The sequence below is a fragment of the Ciconia boyciana genome, chromosome 6 (assembly GCF_034638445.1).
Source record: "Ciconia boyciana chromosome 6, ASM3463844v1, whole genome shotgun sequence".
Lineage (NCBI taxonomy): Eukaryota > Metazoa > Chordata > Aves > Ciconiiformes > Ciconiidae > Ciconia > Ciconia boyciana.
In genome coordinates, this window is record NC_132939.1 from 31,183,002 (window position 1) to 31,207,885 (window position 24,884).

General features: G+C 39.9%; 1 protein-coding gene across 8 annotated transcripts; it reads right to left on the minus strand.

The window, feature by feature from the left end:
- Positions 1–16: 16 nt before the first annotated feature.
- Positions 17–24,742, minus strand: DNAL1 (dynein axonemal light chain 1). Of its 8 annotated transcripts, XM_072865249.1 has the most exons (9): positions 22,858–22,903; positions 21,615–21,653; positions 18,546–18,655; positions 17,821–17,876; positions 16,462–16,517; positions 15,111–15,237; positions 14,555–14,701; positions 11,964–12,027; positions 17–152 (listed from the first exon to the last, which is right to left on the minus strand). In XM_072865249.1, exons 1-8 carry the CDS (start codon positions 22,861–22,863, stop codon positions 11,981–11,983), a joined length of 588 nt encoding a protein of 195 aa, XP_072721350.1. In that variant the 5' UTR covers positions 22,864–22,903; the 3' UTR covers positions 17–152; positions 11,964–11,980. The 8 variants fall into 8 exon arrangements, with proteins under 8 accessions (XP_072721350.1, XP_072721348.1, XP_072721351.1 ...); XM_072865247.1 differs by lacking the exon at positions 17–152 and having other exon boundaries at positions 7,314–12,054; positions 14,555–14,698; positions 22,858–22,921; XM_072865250.1 differs by lacking the exon at positions 17–152 and having other exon boundaries at positions 7,314–12,054; positions 14,555–14,647; positions 22,858–22,919.
- Between the last annotated feature and the right edge of the window lie 142 nt (positions 24,743–24,884).

Genomic DNA, 24,884 nt, shown 5'->3' on the forward strand with positions numbered 1-24,884 from the left:
TGGAGGGAGTAGCAAGGCTGGACCCAACCTCCCTCTTGCTGGTCTTACTTTTGTTGCTTGCACTTTTCTTACCTGAACCATCAGGTCTCAGCTTCAGTGCTGCCGTTTCCTCACGCCACATGTTCCACTTCACCTTGCCAGTACTGACCAAGCTGGAATGGTGGATGAAAATATTTGTTTCAACTTGGATTTTTCTTTTTTTTTTAAAAACAAGTAAAATTTCTATTCTATTTATAATGATACCTGAGGTACATAATAGAACAATGTCACCTGCGGTGGAAGTAAGTTCTCTCTCAGGTCAGTCAGACCTTTCTTTTTGTGCTTGTCAGGAATCATGATAACAGAACTCTTGGATATAAAGTTTTCCAGACCAGAGCAAGAAAATTATGCTCTGCTCTGAGCTACGTGTATCCAGTTACTGTGACACTGGTGATTTCTAGGTGTTTCCTTTCTCAGCAAGTTCTCTTTCCTGTTACACTTTCCTGCCTTTCTGAGCATTTATTCAGGCAGCCAACAAGTTTTGTGGAAAGATTGGTGTGCACTTTTGGCCTCTGCTTCACAAAAATGAAAAGCGGGATGAGCAAGACACTTCTTCCTTTTGAGAGGAAGTTTTATTTTTCAAAAGGAAGCCTGAGGTGGCTTCTTTTATGCCATTAAGAATGCAGCAATGGGTGTAAAAAAAAAAAAAAAATAATCCTGTGGGATTGAATAGCCACAGGCCTTGCGGGTTGTCTCATCTAGGAAAACAAAATAGCCTGCCTTTAACTTAATGGAAAGTAGTCTGGGCTTCACAAGTGCAATTTGAAATGAAAACTGCTGGTTTTGGCTTTGCATAAACGGGAGCAAGTTTGTTTAGTGAAAATGAACCAAGACCTTCTCGTGCGCTGGATTGTGCGCACCTCAGAGATGGGAGGAATGGACTCTCATCTCCAGCAGTCTCCTTAAATCCCTCTGTGAATGGCTTTTACCTCTCGACACATCATTTCTTTCTTGTGGCAGCCCTCGTTTATTCCTTGAAATTGCCATCATCAAGAGCTTGTATGGTGGGGCCCTAGTTTCCCAAATACTTCCTGTCAGATGGTATGTACGTGCAGGAGGAGCTTGTCACTTATTTCCACACTGGTGGCTGGACAGCCCTGCCTGCTGGGTTGTCCTGTGAGCCTTGCTCCTTGCTGAAGGGCTGACTCTTCCTTCAAAACTGACACATGCTAAGAGCCCAAAAAGTCTAGCCACCAAAAGACGGCTGGTGAAAGAGAGTTAAGAAGTAGGAAAGTGGTCCAGGTAACATAGGGGTTAGATTTGCACAGGATTGTTCTGTACATCTTTATAGCCCGCATTTATCGTTATTTCATGAAGAGGTAAAGAATCGGATCGCTTCCTTGTGCTTCACGACTGGTCAGTCCCAGCCCCATACTCCGGCTGCCCAGCTCCCTCCCTCCAGCCAGTGCTTAGAAGCAGCGCTGATGCCCCAGCTTCCTGGGTGCCAGCACTGCGTCAGATCACACGTGCACCGCTGCGGTGGTACGATACCGAAGGAGCCGATCGCTGCTGCATTCCCAAGCAGGGATCCAAGGGGGGTTGCTGTTACGTGAACTACAGAGTGTTCCTGACTGGCTGATTTTTTTTAAATCTTGATCCTTCAAGCTGCTAGATAAATTGCAGGTTAACTATGGAAAGTGTCTCTAACTCCGGTGTGCCATCTGGCAATCTTTTCCTGCCCTGTGGTTTTATGCAACCGTGATTGCTTCACTCTCTAAGTCTGGGAGGCTGGGCATTGTACCATGTTTGCTTTGACATATATATGCCTTTGGATAGAATCCTTTATCTTAATAGCAGAAGCAGTTACTACTCTTACAAAATAAGTAGGAGTATCATTAAGGACTGCACTTTTTTCAGTGTTGACACTTTTGCCTTTAAGTGTTCAATTTTCTGCCAAGGTTGTATTTTTCATGCCTAACAAAATTAGGTTTCCTTTCAGCAATTGGATGACTGTTCCAAGTCCCTACATGCACGGGTCTTGTTGACTAACAAGGCTGTGGAAGCAGATGGCATGTCATGAACTGTTAAAATAATTCAAAAACTGCAAAGAACTAAAAGCTACTAAAAGAACTAAAAGCTTAAAAAGAAGCGAATCAGTCTTCCTATTAAGAGTTTCACTGTTGTTATCTTTTTCCTTTTGTAAATTGGAGAAAATACTTGTCTACCATTATCCAAGAGCCCTTAGAGAGAACAGAAGCTTTAGCACACTGTGCCAGGACAGACAGTAGGTGAAGCAGCTGGACCTCATGGTCCACTTATAGTACTGGGATTAATTCCAGTAAAAAGCAATGATGCAATTAAACTTAAAGTTCTGAAGTATGTTTCTGAGAAGTTGCCAGTAGTTTCCAGATCTTGAGAACTGCAGGGCAGGGCAACAGTTCAGAAACAAGCAGGGCTTGTGAGTATATCTAAAAAGGATTTAAAGTAATGTAGATATTGTTATACTGTTGTAATGAATGCGTTTGCCTGGAGTACCAGTGTGGCAGCAGCAGAACGGTGTACAGTTACTTAACAGAGCCTAGGAAGGCCTAGAAACACATAATGAAGAAATGGAGATAGAGGTGGAACTGGAACACATTGAGAAGTAATGGCAAAAATGAAGATATTTAATTTTTTTTTTTTTTTTTAGATTGGAGAGGAGATATGACTAAACTTGAGAACTATAATAAGGTTAATCAAACTGTCTTAGGAAAATGCTTTCACTGTCCTTGCTAAAACAGTGCAAAATCAATGAGTGTGTAATCTTTTAGGAAAAACCAGAGACTGTTCACACTGGAACAAACCAAAGCTGTGTCTAGCTCCAGGTCATGTTTCTGACAGCGATCAGGAGCAGATGCTTAGGAAAAAGCGAGGGATAGCATGGACCAGGGGGTATAGTTCCAGCTAGAAAATAGGATGCAAGACTAGAACTTACGTGTGTTTTCCGGTAAGGCAAATCTCCAGAGAGGTTTGTACTGAAATGTACTGTTCTCCTTATGGGCAAAATATCAGGACATTTCTCTGCCTTTTACTCTTCTGCTATGTGTATCACCTGCATTTACTCTAGTATTTTTAGTGTCTGGAAGTATGCCTGGGTGATAATGAGCAAACATTTAGTCACGGTCCTCGGGAGTTTTCAAGCTTGAAGTAGTTTTAGATATGGCATAACAAATTATGGTGACAAACAACTGATCAGATGAAACGAAGTACAAAGATTTAGGGAGCAAATCGTGGGATTGCTTTAAGTACCAATTTAATCTTCTTTCAGATATGATGATGCTTGAATGGAAGCATTATTATAGTCTTCCAAAGACCAGATCTTTCACTGATTCTCCCTATTTTAGGAAATTGATGTAAGAGTAATTTTTCCTCTTATCAAGGATAAGCTGTTGAGGTGCTGATAAGAACAAATCAGAGATTTTCTTTAATTGCACAAAAATGGTGTGTGTATGACACACTGAATCCAGTACTAGTTGTTTCTCTCCAACACCCTGCTGCAGTAGAAGCAGAAGAGAACAGGAAGACTTGATACAGTGAGGTCTGTCACTGGAAGAAAATCAGAAAAGGGCTTTTTCTGAGGATAACCTCTAACAGCTGTGGGTTAGCATGGCTGACCAAAATCAGGTAAACGTTCCAAGTAAGTGGCATCAAATGGAAATGTTTCTGAGCATGTTTACATATTGCTAGTAGCCACCAGAAGACCTCTTTTCTGTCATGGTAATGAGTAAAAATGGTCCTCTGAGTGTCTTGTTTAAAAACAAATGAGCAAAACCAAACTGCTGCCCGCTTGCTTACGGCAGCAGTTTGGAATTGATCCTACATCTGAATTAGATCCTGCCTACTAGCAAAAGTTGGCAGAGAATTGTTTCAATAAAACAAACCACGCAACCCCCAGTTGCTGTGGACAAAGCATTTGAACTGAATTTGTCTAATCTGGAGTGAATTCTGTTACTCTTCTTAGTGGGTGAAAAAATTACTTGAGTGGCTCTTTACTGCAGCACAGTGTTAGTTTAAGGCTGTGTTGTTCCACTTGTGACTAAAAAAAAAAACAAACCTTCTCTATGGTCTGTAAATTTGTCTGTTTTAAAACCCTATGCTCATTATTTTCCATCATTTAAAGGCCTATTTACTGATCTCCAATTAGTATAAGGGTTTGCTGTTAATTTAGAAAACAGGCAGTATATGCTCTGTCATTGAGTTTGAACAAGGCGTCTCTTTGCTTTAGCTGTCTTTTCTATGGGAACAAATACAAGATTTATAGACTACAATTCTGTAGATGTGCACCGATAGATTTGCCTTTTACAGTGCGAGATCAGGCTTCAGGTGGTCATATACCCAGTAGTCAGGTGGCTGTATTTCAAAACCATTACCTATTTGAGTCTTGATGCCAGCGTTGGGCATTGCGGAAATGCAGCGACAGATCACGTTTTGCCGTGATCGCGTACTTCTGCCTTTCTGCCTGTGTTGTCTGCCCTTCACAGCTGACTCAGTCTTTCAGGTTTGTGATCTGCATGGGATAGCATCTCAGTTTTGTAAGACTGTGTGTGTATATAACTACTAGATATGCGCATGCACTTGTGATGCATATCTGATATAGCTAGAAGTGTTTTGCAGTCTAGCTGCAAGAACAACAACTCTGCATTTTAATTTAGTTGATGTTTTTCCATTTACTGATACAGGTAACAGTACCTGAGAACACTCAGCTCTGTAAGGTGAAGGCCTACAGAATTTCAGTCAGCTGTGCAGGACCTTGGCGCTTTGCTAGCTAGGACCAGGTAGGAATATAGCTGTTTAAAGGCAGGGCAATGGTAGAAATTCTAAAGCTTAAAGGTAACTCATCTATTAATCCCATACTAGAGATGTAATGTGAAGTCCAAATTAGCTGAAAATACCCTCTGATTTATCAAACGGAGGCTTTCGGTCACTTTTATCATTGCAACAAGCTTAGATTAAAATCAACATTCAAAAAAAGTGTTTCCTAAACCACCGAGAGTGAGCTTTCTCACTCTCAGCAATTACATGCTTCTGAATTCTCTTTCAGGCAGCGGACTAGAAAGTCCCTATATATACATATGCTATTTTAAAAGAAATGGGAGTAGGGAGGACTGTAGCCATAGAAGTCCTGTCTGCTTTCATACAAGGCACTTTTAGTCCAGTGATTACCTCTGCCAGAAACCTTATTCTAAACTACATTTTCCCACACAGACTTTCTCCCTCTTTTATCTTCTGATGTATGTCTGAAAGTTTATAAAGCTTTAAAGAGACAGAGAGGCAGTGTCTACAAATCATGTTTCGTTTTTGTGGGGGTGAGTTTCTATGTAAATTCGTCACTCGGGTTCAGCTGCTTTACTTGCCCTCATTCTCTCCTGTGTCAAATGTTAGGAAGACACAGATTTTGAATCCCCAGCTGTCTAGGGACTTTTCTTTCCAAGACTAGGATTCCGCTGACAGCTGAGCCTGAAAAAACCCTTAACTTCTCCAGATTAGAAGACAACATATATTTTTATAGAAATGTATATTTTAAAAACCAGTTTCCTGCAGCTTCTCCACATGTATTTTTCCCCTTGTAGTTCAGATTTGATATAAACTTTTTTGTGTTCATTCTTTTTATGTTCTGTTTTTAAATTTGTAGTCAAAGCTTTGGTGTACTGTACAGGAGCAGTCAGCCTTTGTAATTACTGTATAAATGCTTTGTAATAAAGTATATTACTTTTATTTTAACAAGTGAGCAGACACTTCCTTTTGTGTGTTTGCTGCCTAGGGCACCTTTTAAAAGACTGTTACATGTTAAAAGTGTACATATATAAATATATTTACCTGTTGCTGTACAGTTGTGATAGACTGGACTGAATTTATTTTTTGTGTGCTTTTTTATAAAATATTAATACACTAAAAGAAATCTTGCTGATGTGATTGTAATGTACTATGTAACTTATTTACTTAATATCCTCTATATATCTAAAAAACCTTTTATTAAATGAGGTTTAAAAATAGTTTCACAGCTGAGTTTTTTGATGGCACGAGGGAGTGGCTGGGAGGTTTGGGGTGATAGTGACTGTGGTGCATTCCCGCAAAGGAAGCGGTTATGAGTTCTTTTAGGTAGTCTGCTCTCTCATCATACCCACCTCTGTATTTTCCATAGCAATTCCCGAGCAATTCTACTGACGTTGTTTCTCAACGTAAACTTCTCCCCAAAGACACCAGCCTGCCATGTGTTTTATGTCTTATACCCAAGAAAATAAATGGCAGATGCAGCTCCAGTTGCTTTACGGAAATGTTGATTGTGTGTGTATCCCACTCCAAGCCAAGCACCTTCCCAGAATGCCAGTAACAACCTTGACAGTGTGTTAGAATTTCACGGGGAATAGTTCTAGGTCTGCTTCTGTGCTGTAAATAAGGGCAGTTGGATTCTGACACTACCTGAAACAACTACAGAGACAGTGGGCAGAGCAAAGGCAGCATGGAGTAACTTAGTACCTGAGGGGCCTGTATCAAATCTGAATTCCTGGCTGGCTGTGGCTGGGACAGAAAGTAGAGACTGAAGTAGAGAGCTGCTGGAAAAAGAGTTAACATTTTCCTGCTGCTTAGTAGTTGAATCTGCTGGTTGTAGAAACAAGGACTCCAGTTGTAAGTCATATTGCATCATATTTTTCAATGGTAGAGTTTAAAAAAACTTTTAGTAAATGCTGTCTTAAAGGCACTTGTCTGTTACCTGTATCTAAGGGTTTTTGTAAATGTATCTTGTTATATGGTGCTAATCTCATTTCCTCTGGCAGTTGATTTCTTGCTGTGGATTTTAAATATTAATACGCTTCCATCCTCAAAACAAAGGTTCCTTCTGTTTTGGTAGTTAACTAGGCTACTGTTTCTCACATCTATAGGTGTGAAGTCTTCAAAGACTGCAAGTGTTTCACTATATCAAGCAGATGGTAGAAACGTGTATCATTGCCTGACTGGCCTCCTGCTAGATTTCAGTTAGAATCTAAGATGGCACACCGTTTTTCTTTTTAGCTGTTAATTTATGCTGACAAATTTTCACTTCAATATTCTTGGCAAAGCTGGCACACAAGAAAGACTCAGCCCAAGACATTAAAACACTCTTTTTTCAGCTCAGTGTAGAAGCCCTTGCTTTTAATTTACTCCTGTGGCTGTTGATCAGCAATAGCATTTGGAGAAGTAAGCGGTATTTTGCTTGGTGGACCAAAGAGGGAACACAGAAGCCTTCACTTCAGATAGCAGAGCACGAGTTTGTTTAAGGCTTTAAATAATGTATTTGCCCTGTCAAAGCCAACTGGCAAAAGCACTGAAGGTTGCCTGCTTTGTACCAAGACTGTGAAGCCATGCAAACAAATGTTGGATGATCAAAAAAGTCACAAGTTTTGAGCATTTTGGTTTTCATCTTTTTTTAATTGGTGGATCCAAGCCCAAGCTTCTGGAAGTTATTTCAACTGCTGAAAGAGGCTGTATAAAGCATTTTAGTGATTAGTAAGCTTTGAGTTAGTGGTAGTGTGAGGAATTCTGCAGTAATTCCCTGTACGTTTTTTAAATAGCATTACAGCTGTCATTGCAGGATGCTGTTCTTATTGTTAAGACTGACTGCTGTGGACTGTGCGGTAGAATGCTTTTTCTTTATATCTGAGTTTTGAAATTATGTTTCAGTGATGCTGTCTATTGAAGGTGAAAGTTTCTATTACAGAAGTTTATTAATCAGTTAACCTTCTCTTGTCCTAGTTTAACAGAACTGATGGTATATTGCAGTTAACAGAACTTAAATTCAAAGTGAATTAGTAATTTTATACTGAAGAGAGACTAGCCAGTTAGTTAACTTATTTGGATTTTTTTCCCCATATAGCAGTAGTAGACTTTTCTCTTAAAACCTAAGAACAAAGTCTGACAACCAATGGCTTAAAAGATTGAAAAATATTTATGTACCAGATGACAAAAATCACAATATATCAGCATTTTTAAAGTCTAAGTTATTTTCTATTCTAAAATATAGAGGCAATAAGGAACAGCATTTACATACTATAAATACATTGCTCCCTGAGCAGCTAGGAAAGTTTAATGAGAACAAAATTTAATTTCTGAACGTTCTCCACAAGCTGAACTATTTCATTACACAACAGCCAAAGATGTCTGTATAAAATAATGTTATATTATTTTTAAACAAGTTTCACAAAAGAACATTTATAAACATAGGCCTAAATAATTTAAACACAGCAACTTTAACAGTTTGGTCATGCTACAAAATTACTGTATACAAAAGATAGACAAAGGGGATGTTAAAAGTGCTCTCTTGCTTGAAGATTTTTCTAGATGAGTCTACTTCTAGTGTAACCTGAGTAATCTGCTGGTTCTCAGGTCTCTTCTCACATTTTTCCAGCAGTTCTCAATATAATCACTGCATATATCAGCTCTTTGAAGAGAGGTCAATGTGCTAACAAGCAAGTAAAAAACCTAGCTATTTCCTATCATTAATTAATTTTAGGATATTTCTCTAAGGAATAAAGTGGATGCTAATCCTCCATAATTTCACTGGGGAAAGCAGAATTCCACATGGCTTACAAGTTTTACATAGGTGCTCTTTTCATCCATGAATAATAATGTGCTTACCACTTTATTGGATGTGGCGAGATAGGGAAGAGCGAAGAGTAATACAGAAAGAGAAGCCTTTCAACATCTTACTCAGCTGCTCCCTCTGGGCATGCAGGCTGAGCTTCGCTGTTAGCTTATACATGACATGGTGTAGCACCATCAGTATGCAAATCAGCTGCTTTAATTCTACCACCTGTATATGTCTTCCACCACATCCAGTGCATAATTTTAAAGTGCAAATTTTAAAATTTAGGAAAACTTTACTTATTTTGGAGGAGAAAAAGTTGGGGGGGGGTGTGTGATTTGTTTTTGAGAGTAATCCTGATCGATCAGGCAAAGCAACATTAAGCTGAACCTTCCACCCAGCTTTGAGCTGAAGCATCTCCTGACAAATAAGAGCCCCAGTTTATTATTTTCTTACTGTATTGTTTCATTGAAATTGACATAGTTTTTATCAGAAGGGTTTTAAATTATATGCTAATTTATCACAGCATGAAGGGTGAAACATGAGGGAAAGCTTGTGAGTGTCCCTTACTGCTGCTGTAAGTGTGCTGAGACTGGATGCCCCATTCCTTCAATAATGATTGTTTTTTTCTTTTTTGGTGGTATTTATAATGCAGCCCCCAAAAAAGAGATAGAGAATTTGTGCTGTTAATCTGTGAAAAGAGCTGATGAGTGAGCCACACAATACACACAGCTCTACCAACAACTGCAATAGTTCTTGGACTTATTCCCATACATATAGCCTGTATTGGTCACTTCGAAGAGCCAGTAACTGCTCTTACCCCTCACGGCTTGTCAATGGAGCTGTGTTTCGTTCCAATCATCACCACATAGTCAGAACACTTAAGTTTCTATTCTGCTCTCAGAATGTCCCAAAATAGCCAAAGTAGAGTATTTGCTGTATCTAACACGACCTTCAGAAATGTACAGACTTAGACCATATTTAGATACTAAAAAAAAAATAATCAACCAGCAGGATCACTTGGCATTGGACTGTGCGCTCATCACTCACTCTCCTGTCGCATTTCATTTGAGGTGTGAACTTAGCCATACATACCATACTTGTAGACGTTGTGCTAGGAGAGACCAGCTACAGAGGTTCAAACACTTTGCTGTGTGGCCAAGCGCTATGACAAGAGCACTGCATGGGCTATTCTGAAAATGTCTCCAAACACGTAGATGAATTCAGCATTTCCGTTTGTTGGCAGTATTCCGAAGTCAAGTTTTGCCCCGCTCAAGCTCTGGCTCATGTTAAACACGCTTTACTTACAGTCGTCAAGGGCACAAGCCAATCCCCTGTTGCCCCACCACAGCAGATGGGGTCAGGAGGGGCCGAGTGTGCCATAGGCTGTGTACTGCCAAAGCACATCCACTTTGCTGAAAGCAGTTGGCTGCAAGTGAACTGAATGGCTTAGTTTTAAAAGAAGCCAATATGAAATGGCTGTTGACTATATACCCTCTCTCCCATCGTGCTTCTTGGTCAATGGTGCCTTTACTAATGATAAAGCTAGGAGAATAATTGTAAAAGAAATTACATACAAATATAAAGTTGTCTGTAAGATAAATCCAGTGAGCTAATTAAGAAACTGCTTTCTGGTCAAGAGAACTGCTGCCTGGAAATAGTTTGTGCTAGGTGAAAAATGTCCACAGTTTTTGCCATTGCTCTCTTGACCTTATTTTAAGTAATTAATCTAAATCAAACTCAAGCCTTATCAGCAATTGCCAATTCAAGTTGGAATGCTTAAGAATTCCTCTAACACTCATAGAATAACTAGCAATATATTGAAACTAAACTGTGATTGTCTTGTAATCTTCTACTTCACACAGTTCACCTAGAAATTGATTAGAGAGAATTCTCCTACAATTATACCTGGAGTTGAGATCAATACCACTGTTGTCTGGGCCAGTGCTACCTTTTTATCTCTGACCATGACTTCCAAGATTTCAACTCCTGCTACACCTTCACAAACAAAATAATTAAGAGTGGCATTCTGCCTCCATCCCTTCTGTGCCTGGTCTGGAACCAGCAGATACACTTGTCACCATTTTAGTTTAAACAAAGATGGTACCAAGAATTAGAAGAAAAGCTTCTTTAAAAAAAAAAAAAACCAAACCAAACCAAACACAACCACAAAAGCTGCAGAAAAATCTACTCGGGTGACTTGATCTATTATCTGAAGAGAAGGAAAAACACCCCCCCACACTATTGGCATCCAACAGTGCAATCAGGTATGTCTTCATCATTGTTTAATGCTTTTCACTAAAAATAGTTACTCATCATATAAGGGGGCTTTACTAAAACTGGTTACCCTGCAATAGAGCACATTTAGTATATCCAATACTTTTTTTTTTCCAATGCTCACTTTCCATCCCATCTCACCTTCCCCACTAACTACATACACTTCCTGTCACTGCTTACATCTGTGCTTTCAGAAAAAATAAGTATCCCCAAAACCAAAATTTTCTGTCCTCAAACCCAGCTCTTTTGTTCACTGTTTCTTTGTTAGTATCAGCCTACTTAGTTATAGGAAAATTCCAGAGCTGAGAAGGATTATGTCCACCCGTGATCCAAACCAAAACTAGGAACCAGCTGTAGGCTAATAGGCCACATATTCCAATCAAAAATAATTTCTTAGTAAGAGACAAAAAAAAAAGCTAGCAGATATTTTAGTCTTACTGAAACCATGCGAAGAATTCCCATTGCCTCTTTAAAATAAATAAATATATAAGTTATACATGACCTTCTAAGCAATGCAGTTGAGTTCCAATGCGAGAAGCCCGATTCAAAACCTAAGGCCAGTAACAAGCGATCAGACCAATACCTTTTTTGTGCGTAGGTCCACAACTACTGGGCTTGTTTGGCGTAACAGTTAAGGGGATGAAAAGGCAAACTCGCATATGTAAAACATTGAGGGATTCCCATGACAAAAATTAATCACAACAAAGCCTGTAATGTGTCTCTGAACCACAACATTGTTCTTTTGGCCTCAGTGTTTCCAATGATAATGTTGGCCACCTGCACCTAACAAGCTAAAATGGTTCTATTATAACCCAAGAGTGAACAACAAGCACCACTAATCAGGGATTAAAAATAGCTATGCATTAGTCTAGGTAAAGATCTCTTGCTAGCCAAGCAGCAGATAAACCCAGCTCCACTGATCTCTACAGAAGGTGTCATAAGCTTGACAAAATTGGTGTGCCTGAATTTTGGTAACTAACTCTTTGGGTGACAGACTGTGGAGATAAGCTGGTCTTTTAAAAATTGCCCAAAGATTTTCTTCAAAACAAACATTTATATAAAAGTTCTATGTGCCGAGCTATCTGGAGTTACTTAAATAATTAAATACCCAACAAGAAAGTGTCATCAGTTTGCTCCTTCTTCATCTTCTTCTTGTTTAATAACTAGGATACCTAAGGGAAAAAAGAGAGAAAAAAAATCTGCAAAGATTTACAAATAGATTATGCAGAGAAAGATATAGTTAATACCAATATACCTGAAAGCTAATCTGGACTGTTGGAAAGAGTTGGACTGGCAGAAAGAGGAAAGAGTTGTATTTCCTGCCACTGCTTCTAACTGACATGAACTTCTACATACCTGAACTGCTCTTAACTAGAAAAGCCTTCAACTGATGAGATCTTCTGTTGGATGTTTTTCCAATTTCTTGGGTAACAGGGAATTAAAAAGGTACTAAAGCAGGATCTGCAAAGATCAGCCTAACTTGGTCACTGGAAGATGCGCCATGTTGGTTCAACTGAAAACCAACTAGGCACATCACCCTTCTGTTGTTGGGCCCCTACTTTATGCTGCCATTTCCACAACATACTTGACCAAGTTAGTATAGAATAGCTCCTCAATGATACCCAACTAGGATGTCCAGACTACAAAATACAATTATATTAACGTGGATCCAAGAAGCAATATGGTCACATCTCTTAGGGATAAATTGAATGTCATGGAATAAAGCTGCATTGCACAGTAGAGTCATAGTCTACACCCACCCTTGGGTACTTTAAAAAAAAAAAATAATCACTTTTTATCTGCCATGTTGAGCAAGGGCACCCCAGATTGTGGCAGTCTGCAAGGTTCACATCACCTCATAGTGATGTGTTCATGAATTTAAAATAAGCTGAAATGCTAACAACCCCAAAACAGATTTATCAAGTTATAAATTTTCCCCACAGTAGCAAAACCCAATAGCACAGGTAGGCTCACAGCATGCTGAAATAGCACAATCAAATACATGCCTATATAACTAGTACAAGAACAGCAGGGGTGCAAAGGTGTATGTTCATTCACCTGTGCTGTCACCTAGATAATGGGAACTGGGTCATACTGATGCTTTGCTCACCTTGAGGCAGAGACTCGAACTATGGTGAGGCTTTGTGGTGAGACCCCTTTGCTTACTGTAAGAAAGACTGGGGTGCTGTGTTTCTTTTTTCACAGGTAGGAAACGGAAAATAAAGCCACCAGAGCCTGGTTTCTGTTGTGCTTTAGGCACCTAACTGCTGAGCAGGGTTCCTGGCACAGGAACTAACAGAAAGGAGACACCTACCTGCTAAAAGATACCTTCAGTGCTTATTTTTGTCCAGAGGATCTTCAACAATTTCAGTAATTTTGAGGTCCCTATATTAGTCATCTCACATATAGTACATAATAAGCATAACAGGATCCTGGGACATTGTAACAGTAAGAACCTTACGGCCAATTACAGCATTTCTGACTTCTTTTTTGCTCAACATTCTAGTTTTTGTCATTTCCATTCTTAAGTATCATCGTCTCTTTCTACATTGCATAGAAAATGTACCTGCCTAATTCAGAGCTGTCCATTGCTCCCAGCTGCAGGAATGCTTACAAAACTAAGGGTCTAACCTTATACTAGCAAGGTTACTCTTTGCCCATAGAGATACTTGCCCTATTCCATTTTTTGTTTCACTCTCAAAATGTTTTCTACTACAACAGCAAATGGACTAGTGCAGGCCATCCTTCATAGCAGTACACTTCTCTCACCAGGCTTCCACTTCCCAGGAATTCTTACTACTTCAGTTGATCTGGCTTTGATTTCCCATCCATTGCTCCCTGTACTGATGCTGTCCTCTTGTCGCCACCCCTACATTCGTACCTTCCCTGCTGCTACTCTGACTCTTTATTAGTGTCCTGCTCTCCTCTTCATTGCTTTAGTAAACAGCAAACAAGAGTGAACAGCTAACATCTCCATTAACAGAAATTAACATCTTTAAAAATAGCTTTAAAAATTATTTCACTTTTAGTCACTAATCAGGACATGCTTTAATATATTTTCATATCAGTGACAAAAAGGAGAGGAGAGCTTATAAACTGAGGCTTAGTGCGGTTACAAGAGGGGAATATTCAGGCATTTAGGAAACTTGCATGAAGTTTTGAAATCTTGCCCCTGCACCAGAAGCAAAACAGAACACATCCCTGTCTATCCCCATTCATCCATGTCACCCTCTTTTGTTGGGGAAAAGTGTAAATCAAATTTGCTGGGAAAATTGTAATTCAATGTGGCAGATGAAAGCCTTGTTAACTTATTTAATGCTAAACACTTAACTATATATTACACAAGTCAACATGTGAACTCCACAAAAGAGCTTCAAACCAGTATGTTTCAGTTCCCTATTAGCTGTGTGCTAAAACTATTTGACTGGATAACTTCAACAGTAAAGCCCAACTGTGGGCTGCAAGACCACTTGGACTTAATACTCCAAAACCCATCAAACACTTTCAGAAGATCCTGCAGCCAGGGCTGCAGAATTCAGCTGCCAGAAGTTAGCCTACTTCTGAATAAATCCAAAGGAGAGGAGGGAGGAATATTACATGGGCACACAGATTAATTTCCGAGGTTATTATTCATTTCCCTGTGGTTGTCTTTATACTAAGCTGTTAACTCACACCAATTGCCTCATGCCCCAGACTCACCATCCAGCTTTTTCAGCTTGGGTACCCGTTTCGTTGCTTCTTCAATCCAATTGTTCTTCTGATCAGAGGCATATTTCTCTTGTAGTGGATTGCCTACAAACACCAGATCCTCTAGTAATGGCAGCTCTGCCAGTCTCACAAACTCTGCTGCAACCACAAAGGTGAAAACACCAACCAGATTGTGGAACATGGAAAGCACATCTGCACCAAACGTTCCTTTCAAACTCAGTGCGAACATAAATAGCATGGGACACAACAGGATAGGGATTGCTTGGGCTTGAACCGGTATCAGTTAAAGAACAGGTATGCATTTTAAAAGAAGTCTGAGAAAGATGATTCAAAGAACAAGCTCCATTGGGCTTAGAAGTTAAATTCAATATTCTAACTATTTTTACTCTCTTACATGAGCGGATATTTAGGGATTCGGCGCATGCCTGCAGGCTTATCAATGAGACTTAAAGGCCTGTAACATACAGAACTATTTTTTACTTGGTGACTTAATTCATGCATTCACCATACTACAGGAGAAGTTACAGAATAGAGAGGCGTGGCTTACCCCAGTCTTTCACCAAATTATTTGACATATAAAGAACCTTCAGCTTCTTCATTACACGGATACCCCTCAGTTTCTCAATGAAGTTGTACGAGATCCACAGCTCCTCTAAAGTATCTGCAACTGCCTCCTAGAAAATGACAGGACTACTCAGGTAAGCGGAAGTATGTCTTCCTTATTCTTCAGAGTCTCTCTTCACCCCCTACAGGTCACCTCATGTGAGAAAATACTAACGTATACTGGTCCTCATTTCCTTTTAAGCAGGTCCCTAATTATGCATGACAAATACTCATGGGAATTAACAGCAAAGGATCTGAAATATATTTAGGAGGACAGAAATCACAATATTAGAATAAGACAAGGAATAGCTGGCTGGAGTAGTTGTTCTTAAGGCATAGGGGCAGAGGAGACAAATTTGGCTGCTTGTGCACTGCAAGTATACATGAAGTGAATGCAATTTAACAACTACTTTAGAGGGGGTTTATACAATATGAGGGAATGATTAATTTCAGGTGCATGTATGTTTGTACCTGTCGGCCAGAAGTTGCTTTCATAATTCTCTCAAAAAAGAGGTTTTTTAAACCAGCCATTACACATTGACTCTGCATTTCACACTTAAGAGATATGGCATCTCTGAAGGTGGGAATAGGTTTGAAGAGAAACATTCTGCAGGAGAAACATACAGTATCTCTTGAGGAAGAAAAGAATTTCTATATTAATTTAAAAAAAGTTGTTTGGAAAAAAGTTCTTCTGCCCTTAATTCAAATGTGACGAAATTGATCCAATTTTTTCCTCAACAAATTTTCCCCTACCTAGTAGACCTAGTCCTGCCACTATCTTCTCCCCTAAAGCCATAACGCTCCGGGTGCCAGTTAACATAAAAAGGACAGACTCTCATGAAATGTGTGTTCATAGGACTGCCATTATTCATAGTAAAGAAGCATAGCTTAAGTATCTTCAGGTGGAAAATTCCTCATGCAAAAAATCTGTAGGAATTATTTTCATGTAAAGCCAGTGGAATTTAAAGGGCTTTACAGACAGACAGCAGTTTTCAGCTAAAAGTTCTGCTCATCTTTGTCAAAGAAAATGAAATCCCTCTTTCTAAAATCCTTTTATGTAGTAAATTAGCCCTAAAGAATCTCCAAGCATGAAGAGTGTTTAAACAAAACAAAATAAACAAAAGATAAAGACTTTCTGAAAATTCAGAAGCAATGTGAACAGATCATAGTGAAAGGAGAAAATAGTTAGGCAATAACATAAATTCAGCAAAGACTTTTATGAATGTGGGAATTATCCCACATTCTAGACAGCACTCCATTTTGTTAGCAAAGAATTGATACTAAGACGCGCATACCAATCCATTCAAGTTCTTTATGTTATTTCTTCCCAAAGACAGAATCCTCAAATTTTCTGTAATAGATAAAATAAAGTTTCTTGTTAATAAATGAGGCTTTTTTTAAAATACAAGAAGATGCTGTAAGTCAGGTAAAACGCCATATTCTACTTATAAACAAACTGCACTCTGAACAGGCTGTCTTAAGAAAGAACAAAGTAACAGAAACAAAATCTCCTGACCTACACAGATCATCAGGAATGGATGCAGTGGACCTATTCTGTACCTTTAAGAGACAGACCACATAGTTCTAGTTTGTCTGGCTTTAGGATCAAATATTTGGTACAGACTGGGTGTTTTGATTCTACATTTTATTAATATAAATATTTAAGATGCTTTAAAGGCTTTTAACCTTTTATCCCACTAAAAAATTTAATTGGTTTCACTTTTATATATATAAACTGCCTAATTATTTTTTGCTCATGATAGAGTTACTCAAATACTGCAGTACAGTTATTTGGAAAGACTACTGGAATATTTTTTCCCTGATTAATATTTGCAAATTTGTGGAAGTCTGAGCATATTATGAACACCAATAAATTAATCAAGCCCCTTGACAGCCCCATTGGTGTGTAGTTGGAGAGCATGGGATTCCAGGTTCCTTGTCTATCTGCTTGGAGATTTGATGGGGACAGAAAAGCCTGGAAGCTCCAGCCCAAAACTTGCAGCTCTTTGCCAGCCTCATGCCACAGGGTCAAAGTCTTGAGGACAGAACATTAAGACTTCTGTCCTAAAGTCAGTAAGCCAGTAAGTTTCAAGGTATCATAGACAGCTCCCCACAAAATAGAAGTTCAGCTCCACTTCTAGACAGATGGCACGCCCCTTTCAAGTAAGAACAAAATCAAACCAAGTATATCCAAATCCTTTGCAAAGTGGAATGGCATTTTTCCATCCAGATCTACAACACTCCAACCAATACCACAATTACATAGCTGTTGAACTGCAGACTATCTATCTCCATCATGAGCATGGAAATTGGTCATTAAATCACTCTAGAACTGATTAGGTTTTGAATATCACAACTCAGGCCCACTGGAACTTACAAAGGTGCCTTCTGAATGGATTTTTTTTTTAAACTTGCACAGTGAGACAACTGCCAAGGCTAGTGCACAGAGATACGTGCTTTAATACACCATTATTGCTAAACATGCGTTCTCCAGTAAGACTGACAATTTTAAAGGTCACTTGTAATTTTCTATGAAGAAGGAATTAAAAAGGATAAGAATAGGTCTAAAGCTGGACACATATAACAAATTATGGTGTATGTCCTATCCAAGCAACTAGAAAACAAACATAATTGATCACTGGCTTGTCACTTACTTAGGCTGTTCAAGTTGGCGATTCTTTCAATGCAGTTTGTAGACAGTGATAGTTTCCTTTAAAAGCAAGAATAATCAATTCACAGTATACAAGAGATCACTATATCAGAAAAGTTCAATGTTCAAACACTGCATTAGAAATAATTGTCTATTTTTCTTTCATTAGATAGTAAACTAACTGGATGTGTAAATAGACTCAAAATATCCTCAAACCATCAAGACTTCTGCAATTTTATTTAGCTTCTGGGAAAGTACCATGAGTTACACATGACATATTGGATTATCTTTTTTATGCCTAGCCTTAACAAATCCATGGACATTTATTTCTGAAATGTCTCTAATTTCTTTCTGAAAGTCCTGGTTAGGTCTCTGTTTTTTTTTCACATAAGTTTTGGAATGGATCATAAATGTGCCAGTTAGCTGACAGACTCCAAACATGGACCTGTAATTACATACCGATAAACAATATACCAATTTTCTGGGGACAAATATCAATACAGAATCTACCCTAACATCTGCTCAGTTAAGTGACAGGGATCTTGGAATTAAAAAGTGGAACTGTGTGTGGAAAGAGAAGCTTAGCTGATAAAAAGAGAAAGCTGCTGCTTTGAAGGCCACACTTAAACATAGTAAATACATATTTGCACAGTGGACACCAGAAAAACTGAAAATTAATAAAAGGTGAAGAGAACGTTTGGTTTCCAATTTGTTTTTAACTGAACTTACTCGCAGTTAACAAGTGTGGAGAGAGATTCATCCATCCTCTCTACAGGAGGAATCTGACCATACAGTTTCACCTCCTTTGCCTCTGAAGCCTTCTGGCCATTTTTTTCTTCCTAAAGAAAACAGAAGGTAAAGAAGATGCTCACTGCTACATGCAATTACTAAAAATTACTATACTAACAAATTACTATAAGAAGTAATTACTATAGAAGTAATTTCAATATACTACTAAAAGATATTACTGAAAAGAGAAAGCATTTTGAATACTGTTTATCAAGATTCCTGCTGGTGTAGCATAAAGAGGTGAAGCCTAGCTTATTTTCAAGATATTAAAAGAACTTATACATTACATATGCTTTTTTAAAAAGTTGTGTTGCACTTGAGCAATTTTTTTAATTAAGGGGTCCTCTGCCATAAAGAAATAGAGAATAGATGGAGGTTTAAAATTCGGAATGAAGGTACTTCCATGGAGACTGACATATAGGAGCCTCAGCTAGGGCCGGTCTCTAGCAGAAGCCAATTCTTAAAAGCTCTGACAAAAAAGTCTCCTTTGTGCTTCACCCAGAAAACTCAGAACTCACGCCTAACTCACAACACAAACTGAATACCGGGGAGTGCATTTTGGGGAAGAACCTCAACAGATTCACAGAGTTAAGAATCTAAAAAAAAAAATATTTATAATTAGCCATTAAAAAAGAGTGGGGGAAGATTTCACACTTTAGAGAACACAGAAAGACAAATTTCCTATTTACAATCCAGGCTGATAATTTTCTAGATTAAATACTTTATAAAGTTCAGAGCTTTAGAAAAATGGTCATAACTTCAGCATTTGGGTTTATTAAAAAATAGAGTCTATTAAGTCTTTTAAAATTCTGAAGTGATGGCAATTATTGACTAAACACTTGGAACAAGTATCTATTTAGGTAGTACCACCAGTTTTGATAGCTGCCTCCCTGACAGCACAAAGGGAGCATTTTGTCAACTCACTCAGTGTTCAGTGGGAGGATTGGAGGTCCATTAACAAAGGAGAAATCTACTCAGTGCTTTCAAAACAAGCACTCTTGTTTTCTCCCCCATTTTTATGCAGCTACTGAAAAGCGAGATAGCTGAGGTCTGGCCTGGTTTATATGGCTACTTTGTAATGAAATGAATTGCATCCCAGAAGTCTTTAAGAATCCCACAGCACAAGATCAGGTTTTGATAACATTATTTTCTCTCTTATGTACCCAAAATACTTCAGACAATTTAATAAAAAACTAGCATGTTGCCTTGTACATTTACTTATATTCCAGTTTCTGTCCAAATTCAGTGTGATAATATTTTTACTCATAAATAGCAATTTAGCAAATAAGCATGTCAGATGTTTTGCTAGAATATGGTGAATGTGTTCAAACTAAGCCACTATACAAATGTGAAACTTCCATTTTCTTTTCTAAGAACAACACTGTACCTATTTGCATTTACACTCAGTTTATAATCTACCGGTTTATACCAACAAATAAAAATACATATTTTCTTAAAAACATGAAAGGGAGAGAGCTTCCAACACACACTGTGGCCAGCAGTGAGCACTTGCAGGAAGAAAATTAATCCTGATTGCCGCGCACTTCTGGAAGAAAGGTCAGCTGAATGACCACAATCAGCCACAGAGAAACCACAGGCAGAACAGATACTTTTTTAAAAAGTTAAAGTTGCTTTAACTAATGTCACCCTGACTGTAGGGCATAGGTAAACTCTTATGTCAAAGGGAAGAAAAACATCCGGAATGTAACACACCACCAGATCCAATTTTGGAAGTCACATGGACCCAGATTAGTAGTAGTAAAAGAAAGATTTAGACCCACCCCCAATCACATGAAGAGAAAAACAAATTCAGCACTTCATGCCTAACATTCATGGAAACTCACTGACAAACTCACTGACACTATTATCTCTAAGAGATGTGACAGAGGATGAAATGGAAAATAAATCTTTAGTAGGAAACATGGAGTTGAGGTTTTGGAGGGCAGAAAGAGTGAGGGAGGAAAAGAAAACTTTTTTTAATACTCAGTTCACACCTCTAGTAGTGCTAATGTCCGCAAGTTGTTGCATTCTAGTTCTTATTAGGAGAGCAGGAGCAAAGTTTGTGGGATATACCAACGTAACTGAAAAAAAACCCTGAAATACTGAAGGTACTAAACAATGATAAAATTCAAAAAGGAAGTAGTTTTCAATTACAGACTAGTACCTTGAGCTGATGGTACAGATCTTCTGGCTTTCAACTGTACCTGCCCACACCGCCTCACATCCAGATCTTCTAGAGACCAAAACATTTATAAACTCTTGCTTTAGCAGCTGGCCAGAACTAGCGGGAGAGTGCATGTATACCAAACAGCACAACTGTGCCCTAATCTAAAACTCACTGAGACGGGGGAAAGATTCTCACTGGTTTTACTGGACTGTGAACCTGACCCCAGAGCATCCTGTATCATCATTTGAGATTACATTTGCATCCTTGCCAACAAACAGCTTTCTAGAAGGCTCCAAGACCAGGTCAGTCACTGCCCCAAATGACTATCTGTATTAACACAGTACTTTAAGAAGAAAAACAAGCAAGAAACTCATTCTGAGTTAAGCTTTGCACAACATGAGGGACCATATGTTGAAAGACAATAGTAGAAGCTTCACTGACTTCAGTACAGTGAGAATTTCATAGTTGTTTATTCAGTGGGATGACTACACTCAGGTAAAATGAACAGAGCATAATTAAAACATAAGACATCCCCAACTTTAAATCTCTTTGTAGCCTCAGGCCTTCTATCAATGCATATTCAGCGGAACAAGGGAGGAGAGCAAAACAGACTCATCTTTACCCAGCCATATCAATTTAACAAGAAGACACAGAAAGTCCAACAGAATGTATTATACTTCAATAATAATAATAAGATTTTTACTTTGTGAAACGTCTTGTAGCAGATGTTTCAAGCAAACATATTTCTTACAGTAAGTTTGAAAAATAAATTTAGCTGAATACAGTCAAAACCCATGCCATGGAATACCGCAAAAGCAGCTAAATACTGTTCTAGTACTTACCCATTTGGCTAGAGCTTCTTTGATAGTTGTTGCTTTTGCCTAAAAATGAAGCAAATTTATATAAATATTCATCGCAATTTTTCAGTTGGCTTGTTCACTGCAAACCTATTTCCTCTGCCTTTTCTCTCGCTATCCTTCTTGTCTACCCCCTTCTACCACTTTCCTGTATTATCTCCCTCCAGCTGAGTCTAAGAAGCTGGAACCCCTCAGCGTTCCGTAAATTTATTTTCTGGGGTACTTGGTAGCATTTTCAGAAGCAATTGATTGCCTTCATGCGTGGACGTTATCTTCCTGATATTACTCTCTGCCCCATGTGGACCATGGGTTTGGGATACTGCTTGTTAGCTTGGATGGTGAAATTCAATTCAATTCAAAGACATAAGAAGTTACTCCACTGAAAAATGTGGTCTAACGCTCTTAAAACCCCACAGTTTCTATTATTGTGCATTAGCAACTTCCTGTCTGAAAGCAAGTCTGGGAGTAGACAGAATGATACAGCCTCTTAAGATTCACTGAGGAAAATCATGTACATCTTGCCAAAAATCAAGAGCAATCTGGATTGTTTATATTTGTTTTTCTCCAATCATTTTATGTGAGTCATATCATGCGATGTGAAAACACGTGTTATTCAGTTAGGAAAAATCTAAGAGCTGCTGTACAAGGCTTTTTAAGGATGACCCACTGACCAACTTTCTGTTGTCACTAACTCCAACTTTTCTGCCTCACATCAGAGTCTTATCAAAACCACATGATGACATCCAAAACAGTAGTATACAGAGAAACTCTGATATATCCTAACATTAAGCATATTCCAAGATGCCTTTCAGATTAAAAAGGTTCCAGAGACAAATCTTTCACAAAAACTGATCAACAGCCTCCTTTCTACAAAAACAAGAGGACTCTAGTTTGGGCATCTCTATTGCTCTTCAGTGTAGCACTACCATATGTGGATAGAAGCAGCCTTTCAGGTAATCAGATATCAAAAAAAGAGACTGTAAAAGTTAAAACTAACAAACTAACTTCCACCTAAAATCTTACAGGCAATCACCTCGGTCACAGAGCTTTAGTGTTGGGTACTTTACTCTAGACTCCTGGAAACTCTGGACCCAACGGTGAAAGACAACAGTTGAGGCAGCCGCATATAAAAGAATGGCTATAGCCACTGAACACCCAGCAACAGTCTAAGACCCAGCAACACCAAGGAGCCTGAGCATGCATCTCAAGTATCAATATCAATATATACCTTCATTTAGACATGTATCACTGAGTATCCTCAGAAGCAGATGTTCCAGCTGCTTCTGCCCGCTGATGGGCATTCATTTTAATCCTGTCTATACCGTGTGATAGCTGCTCTAGGTCCCATTGTAGGTGACTTGGCAAATTTGTGTCATGGCAGTATCTCGTCGGTGTCTGCTGCAGATAAACAGCTGTGTGACCTCCTCCCGTTCAGGAGATCACGTCCCTAGTTCCCACTCCAACAGCCTCATGAAACCCGATTAACAGCTACCAGCACCAGCAAAAACAACTGACTTCCAGTTAATCAGCATTTTTGGACAGGAACTTCATTGCATTTTTCATAATTATGGTAGCCAACCGTTACAACATTCGGGTACATGATCTCAGTCACTCAAGTTGAAGACAGAAACAGATTTCTATGACCAGTGTCTACTTCTGTTTCAAACTCACACCTAAAACCAGATTAGACTTTGAAGCTAGTGATCGATGTGAGCACAAGGAGCAGCTTCTTCCCTGACCTCTGCTAACTTGTTTCTCCTGTTGTAATATCCAATCTGGTGGAAATATGAAAATCAGCATAGTGGGTTATCAAGAGAACATGTATCAGGGATTTCATTTTGTTCTTTGAAGTGCAATTGAAGTTTCTGTAGATAAATCATAGTATCTTCTGCCAAGGGAGGTTACTTCAGGGAAACCTCCCTCTGAGAAGCCTATTTTCAGAGTTCCTCTAGCAACATATTGAACAATTTCCTACAGGTATTTAGTCTAATGAAAGTCTTATTACTTAAAATATTCAAAATGCTAAGTGATCAATAGCTGAAATTGTCACCCTGAAGAGTCACCATCAACATGGCAGGAACAAGAAACATTATACCTTAAGGGTAAAAAACCCCCCATCCCTATACATATAAAAGTTGTAACAAAATAAAGTATTTTTCCCTAAAAACCACAGCCGTTGGACACAGAGTATTTACAAAATTCAGACCCCCCCAAAAAAGTAAAACAGTGACACTTTGCCTTCATTTGCAAACATTTATACGTTAAATAGAGCAAATCAGAACTGCACAGCAACAGATACCAGGCTAATCGCTGTAGTAATCACAAATACTGCTGCCTTAAAAACACGTACTAACTCAGGTTTTTACAGGACGGCATCCCAGACTCTCCACTACTTTGCTCTACCCCTGAAATCCCCCTTTTCCAAGGCACAGTAACAGGCCACAACTCCCCCGCCTTAGCCAACGCCCCGAGCACTGGGCTGCCTTCTGTCCGGCTCCTGCCGTGCCTGGGCTGCTCGGCGCCAGAGAGAGACCAGCTCGGAGGAGCCCCGGCGGCGAAGGGATCGGCTCCGCGCTGCCGCTCACGCAGCACCGGGGCGGCGGCACCGCCACAGCCGGCCCCTAGGGACTGCTCGGGGGAAGCCCTGAGGGGACGCCGCTCACACACCCCCCCCCGGCCCCTTCCGCCCCACCGCGCCAGGAGAGCGGTACCAGCCCCCCCCATCCCGGAGCAGGCCCCGGTCGTCGTGTCCCCCCCCCAGCCGCCGCCGCCAGGTCCCGGCGACGCCCCGGCTCAGCCTCTCCCCAAGCCACCGGCCTCTCCACAGCCGCTAGGCCGGCCGCTACCCCTGCGGGCCCAGCACCCTCCCCGCCAGGCGCCTGCGTGCCCGCGCCGGCACTGAAGGGACCCACCATTGCCGTTGCTACCGTTAACGCTCCGGTTGCTATGGCACAGCCGCCTCCCGCGCATGCGCAGCGCCACTGACACGTCGGGGTGGGGAGAGCGAGCGCGAAGGCAACCACACCTGGCGATCATAGAGATGCGCCGCCACATCCCGGAAGTCGCGTAGGGGGCGGTCCGCGACGCATTGTGGGACGTGGCGCGGCTGGGGGGGCGGTGGTCCTCCCGGCAGGCGCTCCCCGGCGGCGCCGTGCGGGCGACCCCGCCCCCCGTAGGGGCCCTTCCCGCCCTCCCTCCTCTCGGCTCCGACCGTAGCGGTGAAAAAACCAACCCCACGCCCCACCAGCATTATCA

Coding starts and splice junctions, on each gene's coding strand:
- DNAL1 (XM_072865245.1), bottom strand. Junction 15,238..16,461: donor TAAAGAACTTGAATGGATTG/GTATGCGCGTCT, acceptor GTCATTTTCTAG/GAGGCAGTTGCAGATACTTT. Junction 12,055..14,554: donor CAAGCTGAAAAAGCTGGATG/GTGAGTCTGGGG, acceptor AAATCTTTGCAG/ATTTTTTTTCTCTCTTTTTT.